This window comes from Balaenoptera ricei, chromosome 7 (assembly GCF_028023285.1).
Source record: "Balaenoptera ricei isolate mBalRic1 chromosome 7, mBalRic1.hap2, whole genome shotgun sequence".
Lineage (NCBI taxonomy): Eukaryota > Metazoa > Chordata > Mammalia > Artiodactyla > Balaenopteridae > Balaenoptera > Balaenoptera ricei.
Window position 1 is genome coordinate 55,296,193 of NC_082645.1, and position 19,000 is coordinate 55,315,192.

Sequence of the window (19,000 nt, forward strand, 5' to 3'; positions counted from 1 at the left end):
GGGAAAATACTTTTGTAGATATCCAAATGATAGATACTTGCGCGCATGCGTGCGCGTGTGTGTATTTGCATGGGAAACATGAATGTTTACAATCCTGTGAAAAGATGACAAGGTAGATGTGAACATTTTCTACATGGTCTTCTAATTTATTAAAAGTAAATAAAATTAAATCACCTTTGTTTGCTGTAATCAATAATCCCTGTACAGTTACTCTTTAGAATTCTTATAGATTCATTTACCAATGCAAAAATAGCCACTGCTAATGCTGCCCACCTATGTTAGAGAATCAGAGCTAGCGACTGCACTGACTTTGAGACTATTTTGATAAAAAGAGTTTTGGCATAGACCTCCTTAAAAGAGTCTTATTAACACAAATATATCACCTTCACAGGCTGTAAACAATATATCAAAAGTGAAGCTCTATTTTTTGCCTTCCTTGCCATCTTTTCCTTTGTCTTCCTTTTCTGTTTTGTCTTTTTCATATTTCTCTTTGTCTGGTTTTGTTACACTATCATATGAAGGTGGAGAGATGGTGGATGGAGTTCCATCTGTTTTTTCTGGACTTGAGTTCTCATTAACGTTATCAAAAACCATATCTTCTTTATTGGGCAAATCATCATCTCCGTCACCATCTTTTATGTATATACTTGATATGTTTTTGACATTTTGCCGTAAGCGATAACGTCTGTAAGCACGCTGAATGACAGTAGCAGACACATCTTCCTGTTTTCGTTTTAGTGTAGTTGTGATGGGTTCATAGGACACTTTAGAAGGATTTGCAGACATGAACCTTTCTTCCATCTGTGAACGAAGAGAGTCCATCTCTCCACTTTCACCCAAAACACGCTTTGTAAAAGCAAATAAGATGTCAAGACAATGGATCCGGTCCCCACTGACCATGGGCAGATCCATGGCAATGAGCTGGGCTTTGTTTGGTTTTGCTATGAGAAGAGGAGGATCCAGGGCAGCTGCAAAATCAGAGAGTTTGCTATATTCTATAAATTGGGTGGCATCGGGATCAAACTTCTCCCAAACCTCATAGAACATCTCAAAGTCATCCTCACTCAGCGGCTCAGTACTTTCTTCAGTGGCAACACTGAAGTTCTCCAGAATGACAGCGATGTACATGTTCACCACGACCAGAAATGATATGATGATGTAACTGACAAAATAGAATATCCCCACAGATGGGTTCCCACAGTCTCCTTCAACTGAGCTTCCAGGATGAACTTTTCTGGGGTCACAATCAGGTGGTGCACTGTTGAGAATAGGTGCTAGCAATCTATCCCAGCCACCAGAGGTGGTAATCTGGAACAGGCAGATCATGCTGTTGCCAAAGGTCTCAAAGTTGAACATGTCATTAATTCCAGCTTCCTTTTTAACATAGGCAAAGTTGGACATTCCAAAGATGGCGTAGATGAACATGACCAGGAAGAGCAGGAGGCCGATGTTAAACAACGCAGGAAGGGACATCATCAATGCAAAGAGCAGCGTGCGGATCCCCTTGGCCCCTTTGATCAGACGGAGGATTCGGCCAATCCTGGCAAGACGGATCACTCGAAACAGGGTAGGGGACACAAAATACCTTTCTATCAAATCTGCTAGAAACATACCTGGTGAAGAGGGAAGGAATACAAAGAAAATACTTAAATATCCATGCCACAGAAAATCATGACTCTAAATAGTTTTTTTTGTTTTTGTTTTTTTTAAATTTTTTATTTATTTATTTTTGGCTGCGTTGGTTCTTCGTTGCTGCGCGTGGGCTTTCTCCAGTTGTGGTGAGTGGGGGCCGCTCTTCACTGTGGTGCACAGGCTTCTCACTGCGGTGGCTTCTCTTGTAGCGGAGCACAGGCTCCAGGCTCATGGGCTTCAGTAGTTGTGGCTTGTGGACTCCAGAGCGCAGGCTCAGCAGTTGTGGCACATGGGCTTAGTTGCTCCGCAGCATGTGGAATCTTCCCGGACCAGGGCTTGAACCCGTGTCCCCTGCATTGGCAGGCGGATTCCCAACCACTGCACCACCAGGGAAGCCTCTAAATAGTTTTATGTGCCATCTTACCTCTTATGATTTCAGGATTGTCATTTTACATTGAAAGCAATTTCATAACAACCCAAGGATCGAGCAATCCCACAGGAAAATGGTTAGAATTACCACTGTGAAATTTTCTCTCCCTTACTAAGTTTGTAGATCTTATTTCTTACCTCCACAACAATTTTTTTAATTGTAAGGATAGAAAAATTAAAGCTACACAGTAAAATGCTAAAAAGAAAATATAAATCACCTGAAATAACAACCAACCATTTACTACTGTTAATATTTTGTCGAGGATCACTCCATGTTTCCATGCAAGCACACAAACATTTACAAATGTAATCATGATATAGGAGCTTTTTTATGTCATTTGTTTTAGTGTTTTAGTTACTTCATCATATGGTATGGACATATTTTCATATAAATGACAACAGAATAATTCCTTATAGTTGTATAATGTTCTGTCAAAATAACCATATATTGAAGAATTTTATGTTGTTTCCAATTGTTTTGGTTGAGACAAATATCCAAGCAGGTATATTTTCTTTTAGTTGCATGGGCATATTTTGATAATAAGAGAAGGTAGCTCAAACAGTATATTTCAAATTTTGTTATATATTGCAAATCTATCTCCAGCAAGTTTGTACAAATTCACACTCCTAATGATAGTCTATGAAAGTGTTCACACTCCACATGCTCCCCAGTGTTGTCATTCTTTATAATTTTACCAAAAAAACTTTGTGATGTTTAAAACATCTCATTATTGCAGTTTATCTGCATTTCTTTTGGGAAAAAATAATCCAAATTTTTTTTATTATTTATTGGACATTTTGTATGCTTGTTGACCATTTTCAACTTTCTCTTTTTGGCCTAGTCTAGTCCTTTGCCCATTTTTCTATTGGGAGATTTACTATTTTCTTATTGATTTATGAGGACTATTTTTCTATTACAAGTGCTAATCTTTTGTTGGCCTTAAATGTTACATTAACAATATCCCTGTTTTTAATTTGTCTTTCAACTTTTTTTTTTTTTATTTGGTGGTGGTAGTGAGTTTTCCTCCATAGAATATTTTGATTTTTATGTAGTCATATCTATTATTTTTTCTTCATGGAGTCAAGTTTGTCATGAATAGAAAGGACTATTCAAGCTCATGGTTATAAATCTATTTCTACTAGAATCCATTTTTTTAATACATTAATTTTTATACATCAATTAATTAATCTTGATCCATGAGATCTTTTAACTGAGTAACTTAGTAATTCTCTATATATTGATGTTTAATTTTGGATTATTTATTTGAATCCATTGAGTTTTTTAGTAAACACTGTTTTACTTCATCAATGTAATAATAATCTTAATATCTAGCAATGTAAGTCACCCCTCATTACTCTAATTTTTCTTCCAGGTGAATTTTAGAATCATTAGATTTATATCACCAATTTATTATCCCCACTACACAAAAAGACGCTCATGTTCTCATTGGGATAACACTGGAATTATAGATTAATCTATTAAAAAAATGGTCATGATTACAGGGAGACCCTTCTTATCCAAGTACAAGAAAAGCCTTTCAATTATTTAAACCTTCTTTTGTTTCTGTTAGTTTCCCTCATAGAAGCCTTATACATTTCTTGTTAAAGTTGTTACTAGGTATTTTACTTTATTTTTATTGGAATTGTGAATGAAATTTTTCTTTAGGCCTATTTTCTAATTTTTTGCTCCACATATAAAACAATTACTAACATTGGTACGTGCAATTTAAAATTTGCACCTTCTGAATTCTAATTGAATCCATTTTTTTCAGTTGATTCTCTTGCATTTTTAGAGTGCCATAATAAGATCTGAAAATGAAAATTTGCTCCATTGTTCAAATATATGTACCTCTCTGTTTTCTTATCTAATTGTATCAGCCAACACTGTTACAAATAGAGGTGATAGAGGGACACTCTTTTCTTCTTCCTAAGTTAACTGGAACGCTTCCACCATTTTGCTTGTTGTTGGTATGTGATTCCAACCTAAATTTTAATTTGTTTTTTTATATATTAACTTTAATGTCACCTCTGGTAATAATACTCCTTTTTCAAAAATTGATTTTGAATCCCTATTCTAACTTATACTAGTCAATATGGCAGTTTTAGGTTATGTGACTTTTAACCTTTCTTGTCCTGCCTGTTTCAGCATCTCTAAATTGAGTTTGTATTAAATAATCCCTACAGTCTCTGTCTAAAATTCATAATTATGAAAATAAATGCAATCCTAAACTACTGGGCAAGGCATGTACAAATAATAAAAAAACAAGAGGATAGAAAAACAGCTATGGTAATGAAATGAGAGGAAGTATAAAATCACATACTGTGATTCACAGATATGACTGGGGTTGGTTGAGAAATGATTACAAACTTGACAGGTATGAAGCCAAAAGGAATGAAGCTGGCATTTCTTCAGACCTTAACTTTTCACTTTGAGTTCAGGAAGAATTTTCACAAAGAGTCACCGATATTCTGGCTAGTTATATTATCATTAATCAAAGGATAGTTCTCATATGTGTAAAAACTAGAAGTGATTTCAGATTCTACATTGGTCTTCTAAGACATACCTACCTATAGACCCAGTTGCTACCTTTGTGAAGGGTAATCTTGGAAATCAAATATCAAGGAGTTTTATGTGCTTCCAACAAACAGAACATGTGTGGCTTTGAGGCTTGTTGTGTGAACCTAGGAATTCTGACACAGAGGTATTTGTTTTTTTTAGTTTTGTTTTTAAGGTTCCTTCACTCTTTCAGTGTTACTAACTTACTCAAAAGTAAGTTTACATTCAAGAATTCAGAAACTTCTCTGAGTATGTGTGATGTTTAGTTTGATTCAAAATGGAAATCTGATTAATAAATGCTCTTACCTACAATGGAGAGAATCACAACCACAAAATCAAAAATGTTCCATCCTACAGTGAAGTAGTAGCATCTGAGGGAGATCAGTTTCAGCACACATTCTCCAGTGAAAAGGATAACAAAAACCACATTGACCCAATATAAAACTTCAGTCATGTATGCACTTTGTCCCTCTTTTTCTACCATCATGGTTATCATGTTGAGGCAGATAAGAACCATGATGGCGATATCAAAAGCTTGGTTTGTTACTAGGTCAAATATACATCCTTGGAATTTGTTCTGCAAAGAAACAAAAATAATAGGAAATGTACAGTAAATTTTGCAAGTAGTATCCATAAATCATTACATTAGTAAAAAAAAAAATTTTTAAGGTATCAGTCTTCAAAACTTGCATAAATTATCCCTGGTCATAGGTTCTTGCTTTGTACAAGAAATATTATTAAATCTTAGAGTACACGAAAACTTTTTGTTGTTGTTGACTTTCAGTATACCAAGTCTTCAGCGAGCCTTGTAAACTAACATTTGCTTTTAAGCATATCCACCCCTAGTATGTTATATAGGAGTTGCCAGGATCACAAGGTAATTTTTACTAAGAAAACCTCAGCTCTACTACCTAGAGTATTTCAAGGTAATAAAATGATATCTCTAAATTTCTACTTTGTCACGTTATTTTGACTAATATGTTGGCACTGTCTTGTACTGATATTACTGCTATAATATCAGATCTATATTTTCCTATCTCTTCCATGTATAGATTATACATTTCCAAATATATCCATACTTAACACATCACCTTTCTTGTCAGTCTCACTGATAGTATTATGTTTTCCAGGAAACCCAATTTCAAAATCACTTTATTAGTTGCATAGGCAAGTTTTAAGGCACTGTATTCAAAGTCAAGTAGTGTACTGAAAAAATTAAATACCAGAGCTTTAAATTCATACATTATGATTCAGTAGGGTCTGGGTGAAACCTGGCCATGTGTCCATTTAAAAAGTGCTGGGTAATCGTCATGTAGCCAGCTGGTACGAAGTGGATTCCCATCTTTAGGATGCTCTGTCTGCAGCCATGACTTTTGGTAAGGTGTGTTATGTTGAATAGAAATTGAAAAACATGTAATGCATTTAAAATTATTTTAATTGTTAGAGGAATACAAACTATTCTTTAACTGCTAAGACTCACTATTTACATCTGAGCCTATTCTGGTCTTTGACCCTATGGTAAGATAAAGTTTAGATTCATGACCAATCCAACTGCTTCTCTGGCTATTTGTTGTAATATCAAAGATCTACAAGGTTAGTTTCACCTGACTGATAGACAGCCATCATTACATCATAAAGCCATCAAGAAAATCAAATTTCAATCAAAAGTACATTTTATTTTGATTCTCTACAGGCCATTTGTACTAATAGTAAGTTGTATAGCTAAGGTAGAGATAAAAGCATATATAATTATTTTTCATTTTTATAGAAAAAGAAATTATATGAAGGCATATTACGAGCTGTGACAGTGTTCAAAATACATATGTTCAGTTTTATAAGAATTTTTCTTCAAAATATTAAAATATATGCATTCATGTTTAAGAAATAATTATATATTAAAGATGAATTGAAAATAATTTTAAAATTTACATGCTAAATATATATATATATTTTTACCCCCGGACGAGGTATTGGCTTTTGTGGTTTCTTGGATCCCAGCTTTTTCATTGCATTATAATATTTCTTCTGTTCTTCTGTCATAAAGATATCTTGACCTCCAAGGTAAAGAAATAAAAAATAAATCTAGTTAAAACCAGAATCATTGCCTAGATCTTCCTTCAGATCATTATTCAGGTTAAAAATGTATTCATATAGAAATGAAATGTTTTCTCGTTTCAGTAGCACATATATTAAAATTGGAACCATAGAGAGATTAGCATGGCTCCTGATCTAGGATGACATGCAAATCTGTGAAGCGTTCCGTGGTTTTGGTGACAGATGGTGACAAATGGTAACTAGACTTTTATGGTAATCATTTCACAATGTATGCAAATATCAAATCATTATGTTGTATACCTGGAACTAATATACTGTTATATATCAATTACACTTCAATTTAAAGAAATGAAATGCCTTTTATTATGTGCAAGGTAGCTATAAATCAAACCTGTCTTAAAGGATTACCTACGTGTAGGCACATGACTCTCCGTACGTAATGCAGTATGCATAATACATAAAATATATGGATTACATGCAATAATGATTGGCTCAATTATCTTTTAGTAGCCTAACCTGCTATCTCATTTTATCTGTTACTTGTCTCACCAGACATTTCATTGCTAAATAACAAATATTTCAGGAAGGGTTATAAGAAATAAAAGTAGTGAATGATAATTTGGCTAACGTTTACTTATTAGCCATACTGACTCATAAAGAGTAGGGAGTAGGGGCCAAAAGTGGTAGCTAAAATAGTATTATTTTTATATTCACTTGTATTCATTTTAATATATCATATTCCCTTAGCAGAATAAATGAATATAGTATATACATGTATAGCACATATCCATAAATACTGTATACACACACACACACACACACATATATTTGGTACACATATAATAAATTTATTTATTTATTTATTTTTTAAAAAAACCTCTTTAGTTACCTCTTTAATTCCAAACAAGGAATTTCAACATAAACACTTTATTGGGTGTAAACATTACATGTAATAGAGCTGTAGATGCTGAGAAAATTACCAATAATCCAGGGTCTCTGACTTGAAGGATTTTCTAATTGAATATACAACATATAAGATTCAACAGTAAATAAACTAACATCTAAATAAAGTTTTTGTTCCTTTCTACACTGTATAAGTCTAAATCTCACAAAGGAGGCCTAGAAGCTTTGCTTATTCTTTTAAACTGTTAATTTCTTAAAACTATCTATAATTTATACAGATTCATGCATATTCCTCATCAGTCCACAATATAAACTTTTTAGTTATGGCATAAATTAGTACAATCCATGTAATTAGGAATTTATTTTGGGGAATTTACAGTTTTGAAATCCTTACTTAACTTGTGGGGTCCTGGAGCTAAGGTGATCTGTTTATGGTTTCCCTTTGGTTTTCCTGGATTGCATTTTCTTATCAAATACCTAACGATAACCAGGCTTCCCTTTCTGTCTTATGTGTTTTAATTTACATCTCCTCTAATTGATAGGCAGTCTTTGTGCAATTTTGGCATTCATCTGATCTATTGATGCATGAGAGAGAACTTTCATGCCAATGTTAAGAGAAGCCCAGACCCTTTATTCCTCAGTGATGAGGGTTGAATATCACCGCAGGTCAAGAACTTACAAGAAGCTAGGAAAACACTGGGAAGATAACTCTGAATTACAGGTAAAAATCAAAGTAGCAGGTTTTGTCTTCCCTTGATGATACCCTGGTTGTCAACATAATGAAGGATGGGATGAAGCTAAGAGGAGATTACAAAATGCTCCAGTAGAGAAACTTGTGTTGTCATTTTATTTAACTGTAGCTTATACAGACCTTGTAAAATGCACCCCGTTAAAAGTTAGGTGGCAGACATTCTGTAAGTCAGGCTGGTCTTTACACTCTATGTCAAGGCTGTATTACATAGTAGTTAAGAAGACCCCAGTTCTGGTGTAAGATCATCTTCATTCACTCCCCATCTCTGTTGCCCTTGGGCAAGTTTTTTAATCTCTTTAAGGTTATATCATCTCATCATTACAAGAGTAACTACCTCATTGGTTTGTTGTGAGGATCAATTAAGATACTGTATTCCAAACACTCAGTAATTATTTATAACTTCCGTTGTTGTTATTAACCTTCCAAACAAGGTTATAGTTACTGAAAAGGGTTGATGTTAGAATTTAGTCATATGTACCCAGGTCTGTACTAGTCATTTGTGTAAATACATTGCATACATTTCCCTTCTATAACTTGAACTCATTAATAACTTATGTTCTAATTTTCAGAAGTATATTTTCTGATGAACTATTAAAACCCAATTATCACATGGATTTGTTAAAGATGAAAACAGTGTGTATAAGAATGATGGATAGCTGGCAAACTAGTAAAGTGGGGGTGGTGATTAGAAAGAGGTATGGGAATTTGGCAGGGTCCTAAACCAAGACCAAAGTGTTGAAGTTAAAAAGCATTAAGAGGCAACATTGCATTGTGGAAAAAATAGGCTTTGCAGTCAAATAGAACTTTGGATCCTGACCACCAATGACCTACTACTTGATTTGAAACAAGTTGTTAATCTTCTCTAGGCCTCAGTTTATACACTTGTATAAAGATAGCACTTTCATTGGTTTGTTCTATGGATTAGATGAATTCATATAGAGGCCTCTAGCAGGAGACCTCCTCTGTAGTAGATTATTAATTGATCTGTTGGTCCTGTCTTCTTTCATTCTCTTAGTAGGTTGGAAAGAAACCCTAAACCATTCAGAAAGGGTCAGAAGATAAAAAGCAGCTTAGAATGCAAATGAAACACTGGAAGAATGGTAGGTGATAACTGTAGCTGTCACTGCTTTGAAATTAGTAACTTTCGCCTGACGTTACTGGTAATGGTGTCTACCCAACCCATCTTCCTGCAGTGGCAATTCTTGTTGTAAGAATAACATTCAAGAGCAAGGGGATCAAAGCAATTAGGGCTGTGGCTGTCCTGTCATGTCATACTGCTCTTTCTAGATACACCTATAATTTATTCTATACAGGGAATGCTGGAGAACCATATGTATGTGCTTATATATCACATATACACGTATATAATGACTAAAGTAGGAAAAATAAATTGGAAATTAGGGTATAATTTGTGAAATTATTTTCAAGATTAATTATTAATTATTCAAGATCCTCTGCCTAAAGGCATGAATATATGATAATGCTAGCTAAGTTTGACTGTCAGATATAAAATGTAAGAATGGAACATGGAATTTTAAAAATTCTTTGAAAAATAAACACCTGTATTTGGAAATGTAAGCATAAATAACATTTGATATTTACTACATTTTCCTTCACCTGAGAATAGTCAATCATGGCCACTGATGCCATTTTACTGCATGTACCCCTGTCTTTTCTTAGATGCTAAGCCAGTACCTGAAATCACTTCCTCCTGGTATTCCAGCACTCACCCTTCAAAGGTCTCTTTTCCTGTGGGTGGTGCTACAGCCACAGTAACTCTGTTAACTTTGAGAAAACTGAGGCTTCTTAGACATTTTTTTCTCCTGCAAATCACAAACAACACTGTAGACCCTACCCCTTAAAATCTCTTAACTGAATGAATCCCCTATTCTCTATTGCTGCAAATGACTAATTTGGAGAATTAAGTGTGGTCTAGGTGGCAGGTAAAGCAGGGTCTGACCTAGTCTTTGGTCTCTCCCCAGTCATTCTCTGCATCATTGTTAGGTTAATTTTTTAATTAAAGCTGAGTTTTCATAATCTCTGGGAAAAGAGACCCTGGAGTTATATCCATGACGAAGCTACTTCTTAGCTATCAGACCATGTGCAAGTCACACAAGCCCTCTGAAAGGTGAAGTGGGGATACTGTGCCCTGTAGACTTATAAAATGTGACGAAGATTACTGTGTAAAGTACTTTACACACGATCAGACATGTCATCAAATCTTAATAGATGTCTATGTCCTGCTTATACATTCTTCCGTACTCAAAATGACACATCAGATCCTACTGAAAAATATCTAACATGACTTTTCAGATCTGCTCTCAAGCAAATAAAGACCTCATCTTTTCTATTTCTCTTCTCAAAACTCCATCCAAACTGGATGGACTGCTATTTCTCCTGCACTGCACCTCCTTTGCCAGCATGGTGCATGTGCGCACACACTTCTCTGACCCTTCATGTGGCTTACTTATCCTTCTGCCAGCCACTTGCTTTGTGTCTTTTCATCCATCTTCCAAGGCCTGCTCAATTGTCACATATATCATAAAACTTTCTATAGCTGTATCTAGTTTCCCTCTGACTGCCCATTTACATTTTTTGTTGTTAATTTTCTTACTGCATTTATCACTATGTCATATTATAGTATTTGGGGGTACAGCATAGGAAAGGGCCTAAGTAATATACAAGGTACATGGGATCAACTACCGACTATTAAAACCCTAACACTTACCAGGTGCATAATCGTGGGTAAGTCACTCAAAATCTCTGTGCCTTTCCTCATTTATGAGACAAAGTCTATAATAATAATTCCTCTCATGGTTGATGTTAAGGATTAAACTGTGTCCAACCCCCCCCACCCCACCAAAAAAAGAAAAAAAAAAAAAGGAGATATGTTGAAGTCCTAACCTCTCGTACCTCAGAAAGACCTTATTTGGAAATAGTGTCATTGAAGATGTAATTAAAATAAGGTCATACTGGAGTAGGGTGGGCCCTTAATCCAATATGACTGGTGCCCCTATAAGGAGAGGAGAGAGACAGAAAGAGAGAGAATGTCATGTGACCACAGAGGCTGAGACTGAAGTTACGCTGCCATAAGCCAAGGAATACTTGAGCTACCAGAAGCTGGAAGATGCAAAGAAGGATCCTCCTCTAGAGACTCTGAGGAAAGCATGGCCCTACCAACACTTTGATTTTGGACTTCTAGCTTCCAGAACTGTGAAAGAAATCAACTTCTGATGTTCGAAACCACCCAGTGTGTGGTACTTTGCTATGGCAGGCCTAAGACTGATACAGTTGATGTGAACATTAATGAAACAAAGATCTCAGGGGAGTGTCTGACTTGTAAATCTTAACTTTAATTACCTGTGTCATTTCTTCTGCTATAATATAAACTCCTTGAGCTCAGGAAAGTATCTTCTGTTGTTCTCTTTAAGTACCAGCCCAATACATACCACACAGAACAGTGGCTCAGAACAGAATACAGTAACTAATTATGAAACATGTTTTGAGTAAATAATTAGTTCACTGAATTTTCTTAATCAATCCTCTACAGGGAACATTGGAAAATAAAACTGAATAGTTGAAGTATTTCTTAAAAATAATTATGACTTAGGAGATGATTATTTTCTGTGCAGAGATGAATGAGATTAAGCATATCCATCATTATATAGTAACCAATTACTTGGAAAATTAATGAAATTCTAATGAACTAATTACTAACTGACATCAAATTAAATTTCACATTGTATTTTTGGAAAAATAATTGTTCCTTTCTTTCAGTGCAATGACAAAAACTTGAAATACTTATCTTCTTTTTCTGTTGGTTGAAGTTATCTATGATGACCCCAATGAACAAGTTCAAGGTGAAGAATGACCCAAAGATGATGAAGATGACAAAATAAATATACATGTAGAGGCTGTATTCATATATGGGCTGCTTGTCTACCTATAAAATTAACAAAAGTTAGCAGTATGTTGACAATAAAATTCATCATTTTCTTTTTCACATGGTTTGACAAGGTAATTCAAACAGTGCTATCCTAGGTAAACGTGGTTTTTCAGAAGCCATAGTGTTGTCAAGGTTCAACATAATCATTCTTAAAAATTTATTCAACACTAAATAAATATTTATTACATGCTTACTATGAATATAATCTTCAAATTACTACAAAGGGCTTATCCACTGTAGTACTTATTCTCAGATTGTAGGACAATTTAGTAAGTAAATGACCTAGTGCATAATTTTTATTTCCAGAAAAAAATAGTAAAAGAGATGATATCACACTTATATAAATCTTTTTTTTTTTTTCATTTGATTACAGCAATGTCTTCTGTGGCTTTTGTGACAATATGAAATAGTCAGCAGTCTTCAAACTTTCTTAGTGTGTGACTAATTTCGCATAAACTCTTTCAAGGAACTTTAAAATATAAAAGCAGTAAAAACTGTGAATAAAATATGTTATTTCCTTTTTATTTTGATAAACAAATATTTACTGAGCACTTACTATTGCCAGGCTGTGCTAAGCGCTCTACTTAACATTTTCTAGTTGGATCCTCACTCAGAACAATCCTATGAGGTAGGCGGTGAATTATTTTCTTTTCATAGATCAATAAACAGGCTCAGAGAGATAAAGTAATTTGCTCGAAGTCATATGCAAGCTTGTCTGATATGGTACAGCCAGAATTTAAGCCAAGCTCTGTTTCCAAATGCTGCACAGGTAACCACGAGGCTACCACCAGGTGGGTGTTCTTCAGTGTGTGTGCACATACCAAGGGCTCCTTGGAGCTGCTGTTTGAAAACAGCCTAACTAAACTAAGGAACTTTTCAAAATTGTAGAGTTTAGCGTTATGTTTACCAATACTTACGTTAACAGAATCAACTGCTGCATACATAATATCCATCCATCCTTTAAATGTTGCCTGTAAATATAAAATTTATAGAATCTGAACCTCATACTTTAAAATAGTCACAAGTGAGTTTAGTGTGTTTAATGTTACAGCATTTATTAAGTAATACTAAATTAGTGAGTTTTACTATACAGTCCTCCTTCGGTATCTGCAGGGGATTGGTTCCAGGGCCCCCCTGAAGATACCAAAATCTGCCCATGCTCAAGTCCCTTGCATTAGGCAGATGCGAACCCATGGATAAGGAGAGCCCACTGTATTTCAAAATACCAATTTAACATAAGATGCTGTGTCAAGGGAAAAAAGGGGAGGGACACATTACAAAGTCACATCCTAAATCTGACTCCTAGTTAATTATTGCCAGGTTGTTACAACTGCCTGTGAGTTTTGTACATGAACTTTTCATTATTTTGCCGGTGGGGGGGGGGGGGGGGAGAATTTTATGAATAACAAAGGAAACAATTTTTCTCCATATCTTAAGGATTCTCCATACCAGTGGGAAGTCCTTCTCATTTCCCTGTAGTGTAAAAGTGCAGTCCAAAACATGACTATTCGTTTTTGGACACAGTATTCAGATGGCACAATGGCAGGGGCTCAGGTGACTCCAAAAAGGTGGATTAATAACTCTAAAATGCAACAGAACCCATGTTCTGTTCTCATGTTTATAGGCACATGTTCTAAAAAGACCAACTCTATGTTTAAAGTCACAAAGTACTTTATCTTTAATTTTTAGTTAATAATTATATAAATAATGACAGCTCCTCCATCCAGTATGCACCAAAATGTCAAGCATTCATAAAAGGGGTCACTTACAACTTGAAGCAGAGACAGGTAACCAAGTCCAACATTATCAAAGTTCACTTTCAGGTTCTTCCATCGCACATTTTGGCTAACATTCATAAGTGCAAAACACTCAGAACGATTTTCAACTTCACTTGTAGGAAACGGTGACCCATCTGTGGTGTTAACACACTGATAGAACTTGCCAGCAAACAAATTTACTCCCATGATGCTAAATATTAGCCAGAATATAAGACACACAAGTAGCACATTCATGATGGAAGGGATTGCACCTATGAGTGCATTCACGACCACCTAGCATTCAAAGGAAAGAAGAGAATGATTAGGATTAGTATGAATGTTAAATGGACAACATTAATGAAACACAATACAGAATTAAAGAAATTAGAAAAGCCACCCTTACATGTTTAAGACATAAATCAACCAACCAACACATACTTATTGAATGCCTACTGTGTGCTCATCGGGACAAAATGAGACAGGAGCCCCTCGATCAATGAGTTTACAAAAGTACATGAGGATCACACAGTGAAACTATTAGCAACAATACAGAACAAATCACTAAGATTATATGACAGTTTAAATAAATGAAAAAAAAAATAAAAAGAATAAACCAAAAACCTGATATATGTAAGGTGAAGTCATAAAATCTGCATGCTCTAGAAAAGAAAGAAATTTGTAAATTTAAACAATTAAAATAAGTAAAATGTACATTTAAAGGTTCATAGTCCTAGAATTACCAGAGCTAAGATTCTCCCATATAGAGAAACTACTAGTACATATAAGCTGGAGTTAAGATTGGGAATCTTTTCACGGTTTGAATCCCGTAGATTTAACTGGTTCTGCTAGTTGTGTGATGCGTAAACTTAATTAAGACCCTGGGACCTCTGTTTCCTCATCTACAGAACGAGAGCAATCTTTTCAAATTTATTATTCTAACTCTAAAAACACTTTATACATAAGCCCTTGGCTAAATATAGATAGTGCTGGCCTCAATTAAAACAAAAAATGCAGAATAGTTTATCTTTAATACTCCCTTTATTTCTGCTTTTCAGCATTTCCACTACTATTGATCACCAGTGCCTCTTGCCACCCAGTGCTCCTTCATGGCGACCACTGTAGCATTTATCACCCTCCAGATTTTCTTAATTACCTCATCTTTCCAAACTTACGATCTTCTTACAGTTGACCTCCACTCTGAATTTGAGTGCAAAGGTGTTAAAGAATAACTTGTTAAGTAAAGAGCACGTGCTGCCTTTTTTTTTTGCAATGTATCAAGCAGGATCCCTGACTACTTCTGAGATTGTCTAGAGCAGGAGTTGTCAAACATTTTCTTAAATATTTTTAGGTTTTGCGGATTATATGATTTCTGTTACCACTATTCCATTCTGCCCTTGCAGCGATAGATCATATATAAACAAATGGGCATGGTTGTGATCCAATAAACTTCCTTTACAAAACAGGCATCCAGCCTGTAGGCTTTGGTTGTTGACCCTTGGTCAAGAACAACAGTTATTACCCTGGGCTTCATGGGTAGACATGGACCTGTAGAGGTTCCATGGGGGAATGAAATCATATGAAGAACATTATTATGGGTATGCTTTCTTTACAGAGAAATGACTTCTACTTTTACGAGATTCTTACAACGTACATGACCCCCAGAGGGTTAGGAAGAACAGAATTAGAGAGTAGAATTCCAAGTGGTCAGCTCTTTTTCAAGCCTACATTTTCATCCTCATTTCCTGCTACCCTCCCGCTATGCTTATAACCTAGGCACACCGATCCTTATAGTCACCGCTCAAACACACCTTGCCTAGTCAACTCTGTCCTCTACCAAGTTGCATCTCTGCCTGGAATGCCCACCTGCCTGTGACTTGGGGCCCATTCTTTCAGTCATGGCTGCGAGGTCACCTCCATAGGAAGCCCCTCCCAGACCTCCCCAGGCAGCCACTTTCATCTCTACTCCCATAGCACTGTGTGCTTACTGTTTTATAGCAGATGCCACAGAATAACTACTATTCCCCTCTCTGTCTCTCCATGACCACTGTCCTGACTCACTCTTGGGGGACTGGGGTCTATTTACCATTGTACACTTTTTACAGTACAAAATTTGACACATGGTTTTGGTGCTGAAAGAATGTGCGTAATGATGAGTCTCTGAGGGAGGTGGATACATATCGTTCTGATGAGAAGCCATTTGGAAAAGTCAGTAAGTTCAAGAACCTCAAGCCTTTTTAAAGGAAGCTAACTACAAAATGCCTCATATGCCAATCATATTTCATTTATTCTTTAAAACAATCCTGCAGTTTGAAGAAACATCCCTGTTTCGCATGGCTAATAAACATAACTAAATAGACATACTTGTCCCTCCAAATATATTAAAACATTCTCCTGCATCCAATTCACCTGCATATTAGATAAACAACAGAGAGCAAACAGGGTAAAATAATGGAGTGGCTTAATCACTGAGGGATGTATTAATATCTTGATGGGGAAGGTATATTACTTGACCATGAGAATGTAGTAGACGCTCTGCTTGAGTCCAGGGATCAGTCATAAGTTCTGAATAGATCGCAACATTCTACTAATGCTCAAAAAGAAGAATTAATGTCAACTCCAATACTACCGTTCTGTATAAAATGAAACTTGTAATTTCAATTCTTACGTGACCAAAAGTACTTGACTTTTACTTATGAAAAAAAATCTTTGTATAATCATGATCTTTCATATACTTACATGGGGGCCAACATACACTGGATACACTAACAAGTAGAGGTTACAGTCATAATTAGGTCACAGTCATAATGTAATGAAGATCTGCTAGACTCAAACACATCTAACATTCATTCACCTGAGGCTTCAGATTTCTGAGTCCCATTCCAGAGTTTATTACTCAGTATATCTGGGGTGGAACCTGGGAATTTGCATTTCTAGTAAGTTTTCAGATGATGCTGACCACATTTAAGAGATGCAGTAAGCAAATTGTTCAGAGACTACTGTTAGAGAGGCAGTCGGATAAATAAATAAGTACGATGCAATATAATGAGGATGTTATGTGTCTGAACATATAGGAAGGATGCTCAATTATACCTGGTGGTGGACAGACAAGGCACATTTAAACTGAGGCTTAAAGGATGAGTAGGTATTTACTATATTGATGAGTTAGGGTTGAGATAGGGCAGGGAGAAACATTCCTGGCCAAGAGAATGGAGGCATGAGAAAGCAGGAATATATCTGGAGAAGAAGAAATTCAAGGAGAGAAGCAACAAATGAGGATATAGACTCATTAGAGAAAATAAAGAATGGATTTTATGAAGAAGTTGCTCGTTTAATACAGCCCTAAAGCTAAGTTGCTGGTAGTCATTATTTATCTCACCTTGTTTGTTTCTGCAAAATGAATCTCTTTTCAGGTACTATGCTGCCTACTGCAAATTAAGTAAAATCAGAGCTTTAGTTTTCTCAAATACAATTTGGAGCTATTTCCACTTTCACTGAGCCATGTATTTAAAGAATGAAATTAAAAGTGATGCCTGATGCTACTTCACTTCTCTGTCTTTTCTTATGCCCCACACCCAGGGTAGTTCCTTAAAAAAAAGTTTGAGCACCTGATAAAGGCAAGTCCTTCATGACTTATATATGAGAGATGCTGTCAGGACTAATAGTGTCCCCTTCACCTGAGTTTCCTAGCATAGGAAAGATTGTCATTTAGGAAGGGAAAAGTCACTTATTTGAATCACTGCCTCACAATATAATATGGAGGCATTACTGTATTTGATTTAGTCTTTGTTAGACAATAGGCACTGAAACACTGCATGTATATGGACATGTATACACACTTATATACATAAACAGCCCATATATACGTATATATATGCATGTGTGTGTAAATATAAACAGTCCATAATTCCTACATACCCATGTTTTCATATTTTACACTCCATTAAGAAATATGAATATTATATTAGAAGTTTAGTATTTTCTTACCCTCATTCCTTCAAATCTAGATAAAGCTCTCAGAGGTCTTAAAGCTCTAAGTGTCCGAAGGGATTTAATGGGGCCAAGGTCTGAGTAGCCAAGAGCGTTTGCGACCAAAGTAACCAAAGAAACCTAAAAAAGAAGAAAAATTTCATTAATCATTTCAATGAAATAATAAAGCATGAAGAGAAAAAGTCAATTTCAAAGATCACTAAGAGCAGTTCAACAAGAACAATATGATTTTATACATAAAGTTATCTACTTATTGTCTAAAAATTGGATAAGACAGATGCTTTTTAAAGGAAATAGATTTAAAGGAAAGTTAACCTAAATAAGATGAAATAATAGAAGGAAAGTAAGTTATTTCTTATATCTGAATAAAAAAAAATCACACATGCTTTTCACACTTTTGTAGTCAATGGTTTTGTACTTGCTTATTAATCCTGAACATTTAATTAAAGCAACTATCAAAATTTCAATTGGAATAAAACCCAGGGCATAACGAAGTGTGTGATTCTGAAGCTAAGTTAAAAGAGTGTGGCAATCACTCAACCAAATCTAAGTCCCAGTATAGAGCTTTTTCAAAAGCACTCTGAAGACTTATGACTTTGAGATGAGGCAAATTCCCCAGAAGATTATTCTGACCTACAGTTTCTCAGAATTGGCACCAAAGATCTTCCTATCAATAATTAGTGGGAGAAAATCTCAATTGTACTGAAGACAGCACACAAGTAGGTGATCTCACTGGCTTCACCATTAACATAGACACACAAGAACTTCGTCATGTTAGACGGACCCTCTACAATCACCATAACCAGTATCCAACAGAAATTTGTGTTCTTATCGTAAGTTATCTCAGAAGAAAGAACATGGACAGAAGTAAAATCAATACATGTTTTGGTAAGGAGCAATGAGCTCTTCAATGACCCAAGATCTGGATTGGTAAATGTATTCAGTCTTTGAATAAGTTCCATTTAAAATATCCATTGTTTCAC

The 19,000-nt window shown here is 35.4% G+C and overlaps 1 protein-coding gene and 1 non-coding gene across 4 annotated transcripts in view; one reads left to right on the plus strand and one right to left on the minus strand.

Annotated features, from left to right (window-relative positions):
* Window positions 1-420: 420 nt before the first annotated feature.
* The window catches only part of SCN9A (sodium voltage-gated channel alpha subunit 9), an 84,429-nt gene continuing 65,849 nt past the window's right edge, over window positions 421-19,000 (minus strand). For 2 of the 3 annotated variants that reach the window (XM_059927214.1, XM_059927213.1), the window contains exons 20-26: window positions 18,015-18,137; window positions 14,043-14,324; window positions 13,191-13,244; window positions 12,133-12,270; window positions 6,575-6,679; window positions 4,925-5,195; window positions 421-1,613 (exon numbers count right to left, since the gene is read on the minus strand). In XM_059927214.1, coding sequence (XP_059783197.1) covers window positions 421-1,613; window positions 4,925-5,195; window positions 6,575-6,679; window positions 12,133-12,270; window positions 13,191-13,244; window positions 14,043-14,324; window positions 18,015-18,137 — 2,166 coding nt within the window. Of the gene's footprint in view, window positions 1,614-4,924; window positions 5,196-6,574; window positions 6,680-12,132; window positions 12,271-13,186; window positions 13,245-14,042; window positions 14,325-18,014; window positions 18,138-19,000 lie in introns of all 3 variants that reach the window. The other variant, XM_059927215.1, reaches the window with a different exon arrangement.
* LOC132369455 (U6 spliceosomal RNA) lies at window positions 6,782-6,887 on the plus strand. The gene has a single exon (XR_009504430.1). It is a non-coding gene; the product is annotated as a U6 spliceosomal RNA (small nuclear RNA).